At 56.5% G+C, this 11,577-nt stretch overlaps 1 protein-coding gene across 6 annotated transcripts in view; it reads right to left on the bottom strand.

Moving 5' to 3' along the window:
• Window positions 1-876: 876 nt before the first annotated feature.
• The window catches only part of SLC2A4RG (SLC2A4 regulator), a 48,845-nt gene continuing 38,144 nt past the window's right edge, over window positions 877-11,577 (bottom strand). For 4 of the 6 annotated variants that reach the window (XM_084645583.1, XM_084645585.1, XM_084645584.1 and 1 more), the window contains exons 7-9: window positions 11,429-11,548; window positions 9,843-9,955; window positions 877-8,890 (exon numbers count right to left, since the gene is read on the bottom strand). In XM_084645583.1, coding sequence (XP_084501709.1) covers window positions 8,779-8,890; window positions 9,843-9,955; window positions 11,429-11,548 — 345 coding nt within the window. In that variant the 3' untranslated portion in view covers window positions 877-8,778. The remainder of the gene's footprint in view (window positions 8,891-9,842; window positions 9,956-11,428; window positions 11,549-11,577) is intronic. The other 2 variants (XM_084645587.1, XM_084645588.1) reach the window with 1 other exon arrangement.

The raw sequence follows: 11,577 nt of genomic DNA, 5'->3' as shown, positions 1-11,577 counted from the left end.
GCCCAGCATGGCGCGGTTGGCACCATGTTCCTTGGAATAAGCCGCGCTGGCAGTTCTGTAAGCCGTGTCCACACCAGGAGTGCGTGGTCCGTGGCACATCGTGCTTTAGCCGCGCAGGCAGAGCTCTCCTCAGGACCTGCTCCCGGTTCTCCGCTGTGGGGGCAGCCAGCTGCAAGCTGAGTTTTCAAACTAAACAGCTGCATGTCTGCCGGGGGCCTGGCTGCACTGGTCCAACAGCCAGGTGCAGGCTCCTACCACGGCTGGATGGAAGCTCCTGCAGCTCAGGGAGCAAGCCCCACTTGTTCCATTCCCCATGCTCCGTTTTCCTTGGGACTGCAAGCGGGGACGATGCTGGAACCACCCAAGGGGCCATGGCTGCAAGTACAGTTTACCCCAGAGGCACTACATTCCGTGTTTCTCAACCCTTTCGATCCCAGGGCCTGGCTTGCTGCCTTCCTAAACTGTCAGGGAAACCTCTGGGACCGGCGCCGACCTGCAGACCCGGCCTTGAGAAACACTGCACTAGCCAGGCCTGGCAAATGCAACAAGCTGGTTCAGTGCATCACGTGGCCCCTGGTGGCGGCTCCAGCCACACGTTTACGACTCTGCAAGTTGACGGAGTCACTCCGTCGGTGGCAGGAGTGGAGGCCGCAGCCCCTAGGCACCGCTCCAGGAAAGGATTTGTGTACACGCCTGACTCCAAGCACATGAGCAGTCACCAGCTCCCATGTTCCATTCCCCGCTGGTGAGTACTGGGAATGGGTCATCACACACCCAGCTCCCAGCAGCCCCACGATCCAGCAGCCAGGGCTGCCGCCCAGCCGCCCCACCCAAACTCTCCCCCCGAGCCGGGCACAAAAGGAGACGGAGAGGAACGACTGAAAAACACAAATCTTTTATTTTTTTTGTGTGTCTGACAAACCCTCCCTTCCATGGGCACATGATTCCGGGCACAAGAGGGGCCTGAGCGAAGCACACGTGTGACAGATAGCATCGGCCCAAATTCCACTTGCAAAATCCTGGAAGAAAATTTTAAAAAGGGGCAACCCCAGCAGTGCCCGCTCCAGCCGCACCCCTCCTGCCAGGAAGAGCCACAATCCCGGGTCACAGAGTGCAATTCCCTGGCGGGTTTTGTACATTCTAGCCCAAGTAATTCAAAGCCGGTTCCACTCGTTCCGTTTTGTTTTTTAATTGCCACTTACAAACACCCTTTTACACATAGATTTTCCTTTTCAAAGCGCTGTTTGGCTTCGTTACTTTTCCCCGACCTAGCCTGGGATCCCCAAAGGCCATGCTTCCTCTTCGTCTCAGTCTGCATGGAGCCAGCAAGCTGGGCCGGTTTGTGCAGTTGCAGGAGAGATGGCATGGCCTCTTACTGCCTTCCCCACCAACTGAGCCCAGCCTAGCGCACGTCCCACAGCTCTGGTCCTGATTGACGTGAGCAGGAGCCTCACCGGTGGTAGGAGTGCAGGAGGACTGCCTAGGCTGCAGGGCTCCTACAAAGTGCATGACCATACCTTCCCCTTCACCAGTGGGGCACCGGGGGCCCTGGCACGTGGTGCCTCACCCGCCCCCCCCTTTGCGATACACTCTGCCCTCTTTGGGAGGAAGTGCTGGCTCAGCTAATGCACGGGCCCTGGTGCATTCTTCCACTGCAGAGCGGCTTTCTGCCAAGGCACTGGGGCTAGTTTGCAATGCAGAGGCTCAGTACCAGTAATCAGCAGTGGACAGGGTAGACGACAAGGGCTGGTCCGACAACTGTTCCTGCCCAAGCTTTGTGTTATTAGCCAGGACCTCAGGTTCCTAGAGGGACCAGCGCAGGCCAGACAAGGGACAGGAAATCCAAGCAGAGGAACCCTCATCCCAACCCAGCTTCAGTGCAGCTGCAGAAAGCATCAGTACCTACAAAGATCCCTAGTGCATGAACCTGTCAGAGTCCCACAAGGTCAGAGAAATGGGTAACATCACACAGCCCAGGGAAACAAACAAGCTACATTCATTGCCTGATGGCCAGCAGGTTCACAGGTCAGAACTAAATTCACCTCTGGGGAGGGGGTGGCTCAATTCCCCTGAATTGTGACTGCCTGTATGGAGGGCATGCGGGAGTTCGGAGTGTGGCTAGGGCGTAGCACATCTTTGGTCCACCCAGATATCTCTTGTGCATTCCCTGTCCACCTGGCTTTAATCCTCAAAGAACGTGTCCATTGCACTAGGAGACCACACGCATGCACACGCCACTCACTGCAACCAGTTACCTTCCCCCCTTGCACAAAGCCCGAGGCGACACCTCTGTGAGCAGCACCAGCGAGGCCAGAATTGGTGAAGGGGCCCAGCAGGGCAGGGAGCTGGTGGCCAATCTCTGGGGTGAGGGAGGCACTGCCAGCCAAAGCCGTTCAAAACCATGAAGGAGCAGCAACTTGTCTGTATCAAGTGCAGCTCGTCTGTATCAAGTGCAGCCAGAGAAAGGAAAAAGGCCACCAGGATTCCTTGGGCAGCCACCTGCACCAACCCTCCCAGTGCAGGGACCCCACTGGTGCTGCAACAACCTGGAGCCGAGAGCAATTCCAGCCAGCTGCGTCTCACAGCCCAAACCCCCATCGCACCCATGGCCCTGCCAGCAGGGCCCCATCGCCACTTGATCCCATCACAGGCTGCACGCAAGGAGCCAGGGAAACCACGGGCTCAGCCCCCTGCACAGCAAACCAGAGGGGTTTTCCCACTCGGCAGGGAAGAGACTCTTCTCTGCTTTACAGCTTAGGAGCACCATCAGCAGCCATGGGATGACCCCGCTCCCTCCGGCCGGGGCCGACCTGCCCCCTGCAGGCCGTTCCCATGCTCAGTACATTCGCTTTGGGCAACGTTCCTGCCACTTCTCCTGAAATACTATTCCCAGCGTCCAGTGGACGCGCCCGTTGGACCTTTAAAAGACACCAGCGGAGATGGAGTCTGCTGCTTCTGAGCCGCCAGCCAGCATCTGGGGATGTAGGATTGTCATATCGCTGAGACCTGCCACGCACTCGGACTGCAATCCCACCAGAACCAGCCCGAGGCCCAGACAAGCTCCCCTGGACCCCAGCCGGGAGAAATCCTCAGGTGCAGAGCTGTCACCCAGGGCACTGCTGGGATCCCACCCTGCTGCCACCGGGCTGGGAAAGCAGGAACTGAGACCTACAAGAGGAAGTCCTGGGAATTCGTGGGGAAATCTTACAGCAAAAGGGGATTAACATGCTGAAGAAAGCAATGAAATGGTCATTAACGCAACAGGCCTAGCGGTGCCAGCAGGACCGACCCTGCTGTTTGGGCAGCCCCTTCCCTGGGATTACGCTTCTCCGCTTTGCCCATGGCTGCAAGGGGTGCACCCCTCCCCTCCCCCGATCATTTGCCTGGGGAAATCACAGTGCAAATTTGCTTTCTTAAGAAAGTGAGTTGTGTGCTAGTGAGCAGGGCCAGCCCCAGGCCCCGAACTCCCTGATTTACCCTCAGAATTGGCACACCACAGGTAGGGCACGTCCCTTCACACTCCACCCCTCCCCCACAACAGAGCTCAACCCTGAGGGTGGGGGCACCATTTCCATGCTTGTTCGGGCCCTGACCACGGGGGAAGCTGCCAGCATTTGCAGAGGGTTAGACCCTGCAGTCCCTTCTAACCCTCTGACTCTATGGGACACCAACCAACAGGAACCAGACTTGGGTCCCAGGCCACTGGCCAGCCCTCAGAGACTTCTGGTGACTACAGACCAGCGCCAGCTTCAAACCCGTGCCCCTGGCAGTGGACAAGGGTTAGTGCTGGCAGGTCCTCGCTATGCCATGCTGTGTTCTACCCTGAGAGAAGCCTGGGACATGCAACCCTCCAGCCTCCCCTTGGTGCTCCCCCAGAGACAGCGGGTTCTGCAGGATCCCGTAGCTCTGAGTGGCTGGGAAGCTCAGTAATGGTGGAGCAAGGGGCGAATATGGACCCCTGGAGCTTGAGAGGGAGGAAAAAGGCTTTAGGAGGAAAATAGCCCAGAACAGCAGAGCTCAGAACGATGCGTCCTAAAGCGCGGGTGGCTGAGCTCCGTTCTATAGAACTGTGCTGGGATACTGCCCCCCACAGCGCCAAGAGGGGGGGCTCTCACTGCCCCACAGAATGGGGCCCGCGGCATCAAGCCCCACATCACCTTGCTCTGAGTCTGAGCATCGGAGCTGGCCAAGGAGGCACCTGGCCAGGCGTTCCAGCTGGGGATAAATTAGGGGAAGGTTTGACCCTGCTGAATTCTCAGAAGGGCTTTGAAATGCTAGAAGTGGCGGGAGATTCCTATGATCCTGCACGACCCCCGATCGGCTGAGAAATACAGAGGGCACCAGCTAGATCTGGGGTTTGCATCTCAACCCCTCTCCCCTGGAAGGATCCAGCGTAGGCCCATGGCTAGTCAGAGGCCCCGCTACAAAGCCACCATAACGCTACCTCTATGAGCTACTGCCCCCTCTCCACATGGTCTGAGTCAGGAGATCAAGAACAACTGGACCAAACTGCTATGAGCAGTCTGAAAAGAACCATGGACAGCAACAGCTGAGCAACCAGCAGAGAGCTGCAGACATTGAAGTCTCTCCGGCCATCTTGGGGAAGTCTTCAGGGGCAGTAAAAGATGGCGGCAATTCTGAAATTGGGCTTTCCCAGCCCTCCCCTCTGTTGGACAGCAGAACGGGCAAAACTTCCAACCGAGTTTTCGGCAACGTTTTTCAACCATGGGAAAATACCACCTAACGTTCAGAGAACCATTAAAATGCTTTAAAAAATTCTCAGGATTATTGGTTTTTACTTAAAAATAAACTGAAAACCCAAAAAACAGTTAGATCACGTGGGTACTGTAGCATCACCAGGCTAGGAATTCCTACAGCTCACCCCCTGCCCACAGTCACCCCTCCACACCGACAGCAGGCCAGGAATCATTGGGCTAGGTACTCCCACCCCACAACTCTCCCACCACTGTTTTCTTCCTGTGTTTAGGACTAATCAGAGCTATATTACTGCTTGGGGGTGGGGTGGGGCCTGTTGGTTTTAAACACACCTAAACAGGGCAGGTTTCTGCAGGTGATTTCTACACCCCAGATCCTAGAGTTCCTCCATGGAGACAGGCTTAGGGTCACTTCCCAGCCAGATACATGAATCTAACACTCCCAAACTACGGCCCTGACTCCCAGTACCTTTCAAATTCAGGAGCTCCCCCCCACCCAGGGGCATTCACACCAATACACACCTGGCCCAGGCTCCCTTTCCCCCACCTTAGTTACAAACACACACGGCCTGCCACCACTCCTAGCCAAGTCTTCAAGCACCATACACCCACCTGTGAATTAAGTCTCGTGTTACCCTGGAGGTAGGCCAGCATTATCCTTGTTTTACACAGGGGTGAGGTGCACTGTATCCTGCTCCCACTGAAACAGATGCAGTAGGATCAAGCCCCATGTTAATTGCCTAAAGCCATGCAGCAAGTCCGTGGGTGTGGCAGGAAAACAACCCGGAACAGTGCCCCCCATCAGACCATCCTCCCTGGTTACAAAAGGCCCATTCCCAGCCCAGCACTATGCCAGGCCAAGCCCTCACCTCGCTAGAAACAATCAACCTGCTGAAGCAGGCCTGCGGCTGGCAGCTTTGAAAGCCCAGTCCGACGCAGGGACAGGCCTCGCACTGCACAGAAGGGAGGCGGTGCCCTGGGCGACAGAGCAGTCTCCAGGCATCGCAGTCCCAGGCAGAAGGTGGCAAAGTCCCTTCACTTCAGTCTGTTCCAAGAGACCTCGAGATGCTTGGTGTTTCGGCAGGGCCTTTGCCCCGGGGCCCTCAGTGCCACCATGAATGACCCAATTCATGCCTGGCACGTGGCACTGGCCCAGTTCCACAGCAGGGCGGAAAGCGCAGAGACCAGCCAAGAGCACAGAGCAAGCCTGGGGGCAGGGGAGGGGAGAGCAAACGTTTTTGAAAATTACACAAAGTTCCCACAATTTAATCGGTCAATGATTCACCCACATCCTAGCACCAAGGGCTAGTGGCCATGATCAACTTACAAGCGGAGGGGGGAAAAGGGGGACGGGGGGGATGGACAGATGGGGCGTGTGGGGGTATTCAAAAGGGAGAATACAACCTGTGTCATGAGTGTGAAAAAGCCCTCATCACCTGCCCTGGCGAGGCAATATGGATTGTGCCCAAAGGGAAACTGTCAAATCATTTCTCATTCAAATACCAGGAGAGAGCGCATTATGAAAATTATTCAAAGCCTAGAAAGGCCAGGGGCCCAACGTGAGCTACCTCAAGAGGGGCCTGGGTTTTCAGTGCTGAAAATCAGGGCCCAGGAAGGCAGCTCCGGTCAGATGCCCAAAAATTGCGGGTTACTCTCAAAAGCCTTGTCCTTGCGATTATCACTCCGCCAGCCTGAGTCACAGCCCAAGTGCGTGGCCACACTAGGAAGAGAAGCGGGAAAACCTGCCTCCCCGGGCTGTACAACAAGTCTCTGCAGGTGCACACGTTTAAGCAAGAGTGGCTGTTTGGACACCACCCAAGTCCCACCTACACTGTGGGCATACGTGGGATTTCAGTGATCTCCTTAGTGCCACTTACGTACTTAAATTAGACACCTGCCGAAGCACCCTGCCGAGGACCATAACCGGAGTATTCCCCCTGGCATGGACCGTACTGCTCAGGCACAAAAGGCAGCAGAGGAGCATTCATTATACATTCATAATAGGGAGCTTTTTCCATTCAAATCCGCCTTAGTTGGGCCACTTGGTGCACAGACAATTGGTTTTGTTTACAAAAAACCCAACAACAACTTACATAGAATTGAGCCAGGCTACAAACATTGAAAAAACAATCTTACAAAATACGGCTTCGTAAACACACGCACACACACGCGTACGCACACAGGGACTCGTGTCTTTGCATCCAGCAAATGGATTTTGGGGTGGGGGGGTGAGATTATCTCAGACATTAACGATCCAGGCAAATTCCAATGGACGTTACCCGGGTTGTTGCAGTCAAGACTGCAGGACGCACAAAAAATGCACAAAGGGAAAACTACATTTCCCAGCAACCAGTGCTGCTTGCTTATAAACAGGGTGTTCAAAGGGATGGGGGGGTGATGGGAGAAAGGATTCTGGGAAATATAGTCCCTACAGACACAAATCTAGAGACGAGCTTTTGGAAAGCAAGGAGATGAGGGTTTTCTCCATCTCTCTCTCTCTCTCTCTCGTGCCCAGGGAGGGAATATTTAAAACACGACCTTTAATATATTTTATTAAAAAAAAAAACCACACACACAAAGAAAAGAATAAAGAAAACTCTTTGTGCAGTTTGGCTTAGTGCAAATGGGCGCGTTGACGCAGGCACTTCCGGGCGCTCTCGTTGCCACGGGAGCGGGGTTTTTTTTTTCTCCTTTATAAAAAAAAAACAAAAAAAACAACAAAACACTTGAATCCCTCATCCTGGGTGGACGCATGTCCCCCGTCTCTGCCCTCTGCACCCAGGGAGCCGGGCTCCACCCGCAGAGAGGCGACAGAACAGGTGCAGCTGGGGGAGGGGCAGGTAGCGAGCCACATTTTCCACACGGAAAAGAACGACCAAGAGATGCCGCATTTTCCAGGCACAGCTTATTCTTCGGCACCGTTACCCCCACCGCCGCTTTCCCCCCACCCCGTGTCCATCCCGGACACAGAGCTCACAGATCTGACCACACACGCGTTTTCAAACAGTTGAGGCATCTGTTGCTGAGTCCATCTCCCTCCCCCTCTGCCCTCCCAAAATCGAGAATTCCCTGGAGGAGATAACAAACAGCACCGTCCCCCCTTGCCCCAGGGACGCTGGGTGTTTTAGCCCACCAGAGTCAGGACGCAGATCGGACGTAGCACTTTAAAACCAAGAGATAAAAAAGAAGGGTAGAAAACGGCTGCTCGGAACCTCGTCACATCCCAGTGGGCTGCACCGGCAGGCCGGGTTGGGTCCTTTTCTTGGTCTGAAGTCCATTTCGGTGGCAAACTGTGGTCGGTGAGATTCCAAAGCAAAAACCAAAAGGGAAAGGAGCTCGCGGCTTCCTGTGCAAGCACAGTACCAGGTCCGCTCCCCTCCTTTCCCACTGCATGAGACGGAGCTGGCGGTTGATACTGGCCTCCGACTGCTGGATCCCAGCGCACAGACATCCTTGGCTTGGCCGGATCCCTGACGGCAGTCAGACAGCGGGAGGGAGGGGAGAGGAACGTAGTGAAGGAAGAGAAAATAGCTTATTTCCAAAAGAGAGTGATCAGAAAAGCTCCGTGCGTACGTGTGCGTAAAGTGTAAAGCTTCCAAGAGACAAGAGCACGACGCTGGCGGGGAGGAGACAGGACGAGGCGCCGCAAAAAACAAAAATACAGCGCCAGACGAATGGCTCTCAGGGGCCCGATCCTGGAGGGAACCGGATGTAAGATGGTGTAGGGAGCCGTGTCGCACCAATGGGGGTGGAGGAGGGGGAATGAGTTTTTCCTTTTCAAGGACAGCCCCTTCCTTTCCCCCCCCACGCCTAGAATCACCGCCCTACAATTCCTCAGAGCAATTGCAGGCCAAGGGGCTCTCCTTTTTCCTGAGTCCGAGGCAGTTTCCGGCTAGCCGCAGCTGAGTCCCTGGGGGCCCGGAGGTGGGGTCGGGGCTCAAAGGCACCTGAAGTGCAAAACGTGCAAGAAGGAAGCGTTGATGCTGACTTTCCAGAGCTGGGAGGTTCCAGTGGAGCCAGAGGGGCCCGGGCAGCGGGGCCAGGCGCGGGGGGCAGAAGGCGCTCAGTCGACGAACCTCTGACAAGCTTTCTTCCACCGGCAGGCTGTGCACCACATGTCCCGGTTCTCCATCCCGTACACCTTGCGGCACTTCTTGGCCTCGCCACGGGGCTTCCTAGGGGAGAAGAGCAGATGGGCCCGTCAGAGCGGGGCTCTGCCTCGGAGAAGGGAGCGCGAGCAGCACCCTCAGCGCAGGAGACAGGGCTCAGCGGGGACGGAGGCCGCTGCACTCCCGGGGCGCTGCTGTACCAGCGGAGCCAAGGCCTCTGGCCGGGAGAGGCGTGGCCGGGCTCTCCGAGACCTGACGGGGTAGGACTGATTATGGAGCGTTAGCAAGAGCCCACGGGCTCCCAGCACAGGGAGTTTCTGCATCTTTCGAAGCAGTTAACTGGCACGGTCCTGCCCTGACACGCGGTTCCCCCCGCTAAGTTGTGCGGCAGGTGAAAGGGGCAAGGACACGGTTAGACACCAGGCCTCGGAACGTGGTATCCATTCAGTGGGGTGAGACGACTATCCAAGGCCTTGCCCAGCTGGTGGCTCGTCCTCACATGCCCCCTGCCTCCCCTGTCCCAGAGACGCCTTCGCTGGGCACGCTCACGGCACAAGCCGCACATTAACCTGGTGTCACGATCCCTTGAGCTGCCAAGAGCACTCCTCGCCCCGGGACCGGGCCGGAGCACCGCTGGCCTGCCTCCCCGGGCAGCACACAGCCACACTCGAGACATGGGTCCCTGTACCTGGGCCCCCAGGGACTCCCTCCCCTCCCCTCCTGGCCTGCGAAGAATGGGGAGACAGGCAGCTAATGGAGCTGGGGAGGGATCTGGCTCCCAGAGCAGCTCCAGGTGGCCTTTTCTCTCCACCTATGAGATTAAATGCTCACGCACCTGAAGTGTCCAGCTGCCCCTGAGCCTGGCTCCTTCCCAGGCTGGCAGCATGGCTGGAGGGGATGGCTGAGGTGTCTATGCATCAGGGACAACTTCTCCCTAAAGCCCAAGGTTCCAGCCCCAGGAGGATCGAGTCGGGCTGTGGTCGGGCAGGAATGGGCTGTTAGCACCACCCCAACCTACCTGGTGCCCGCAGCCAGCTTTGGCACAGAGGGGGGCGCTGCGGTGATGGGCGGGTGAGGGATCTGCGGCCGCTTCTCTCCCACGCCAACGGGGCGGAGCGCCGTCAGGCAGCCCTGGGGACAACACAGACCACTGTGAGACCCTCCTGTCCCAGCCAGCACTCACGGGCCTAGCACCCACGACCCCGCCAAGGCAGAGCGAGCATGGGGGCGAGAGCAGACAGGCCGCTGCCGGGCAGCGGCACAGACCTGCACCCGCTGGGATCTGCCCTCTGGAGATACTAGCCAATGGGAGGACAAGGAGTCTTCAGCCCACGGTCCCCACGCTGAGACCTGGGAGCCGAGATCTGGGTGGCAGGCACCAGAATGCACCCTATGCCCTTCCACCTGGCATGGCCGAGGAGGCCTCACAGGGCTAGATGGAAGCAGTGACTGTCCATTTCAGCCTATGGCTGATGCTGCAGCTCCCCTGGTTCTACAGGTCTCACAACCTACTTGTGTCCTGCCAAGCGGAAACAGCCGCTGAAGAGAACGCGAAGAGTGAGCCAGAGCCAGAGAAGAGTTAATGCTTGGGGTGGGGGAACCTGGCTCTGCCTCAAGGGTCTGGAAAAGAAGACCAGTTCCCCTCTTGTGGTTAGGTGAAAATTGCCACCACCTGTTTCGTGGCCTAGTGATTAGAGCTAAACCCAGGGTTGTGAGTTCAATCCTTGAGGGGGCCATTTAGGGATCTGGGGCAAAAATTGGGGATTGGTCCTGCTTTGAGCAGGGGGTTAGACTAGATGACCTCCTGAGGTCCCTTCCAACCTTGATATTCTATGATTCTAGTTCTGCCACAGACTGTGCGAGCTTGTGAAACTCACGGTGCCTCTGTGCCTCAGTTTCCCCATACGTAAAAAGAAAACACCACTCGACCTCAAATGGGGCTCAGGCAGCTTAGCACATGTGTGTGAAGTGTTCTGCAGTCCCTAGGCAGGAGGCACCAGGCAAGCCCAAACATGATAACTGAAGATCTAGGAAAACAGGGAACTTTTCTACCAGGGACTATTTCACAGCCCAAAGTTTTCCACTTTTCACACCACACCCTGAAAGGCAGAAGCTTGCTCCAGTGGCAGCTGGAGTCTCTGCTCTAAATGCAACCAGGTCCCAATTTCCTGCAAAACCAGCCCAGGTTCGAGCCAAAAACATCCTGTCAAAGGCCACAGGCTTGTCATGAAACAGAGTTTGTTTTTCAAAACGGAGACAAGACCGATGCAAACCCCTGCAGCGCACGGCATTCCAGATCAGACGCCAGCCTGCATGGCACACGCACTTCCACTGTCTCTGCTGAATTCTAGCCAGGAAATTGCTCTGTGCCTCCCTCCTTTCCCTCTTCTGATGGACTTGGAGCATCCCTCCTCTCAGAGAGCGTATTGTGCTTGGCACCTCAGGGACAGGAACCCGTAGACGGGACGGGTTTGGGGAATGATCTGGGCTGTTTTAGCACAGTCATACGTCCCATTGAGGTACCAATATGGGCCATTCTAGGACTCCAGCTGCCTCTCTCCTGCCAGCCAACACAGAGGGTGGGGGGACTGTCTGGTTACTCACCGGGGACCCTTTAAAAACAACTGGTGACTGTGGCGCTGGGGGCGGCTGCCAGGAGATGCTGAAGCCCATCCCGCCAGGCAGGGTTTTCGAAGCAGCTGAGATGCTGATGGGAGCCATCGCCTGAAAGCCACAAATGTAACCAGGAGAGG

Source organism: Lepidochelys olivacea, assembly GCF_965140295.1.
Source record: "Lepidochelys olivacea isolate rLepOli2 genome assembly, chromosome: 13".
Taxonomy (NCBI): domain Eukaryota; kingdom Metazoa; phylum Chordata; order Testudines; family Cheloniidae; genus Lepidochelys; species Lepidochelys olivacea.
The sequence above is the reverse complement of the archived record's forward strand: the minus strand, read 5'-3'. Positions and strand labels throughout refer to the sequence as shown.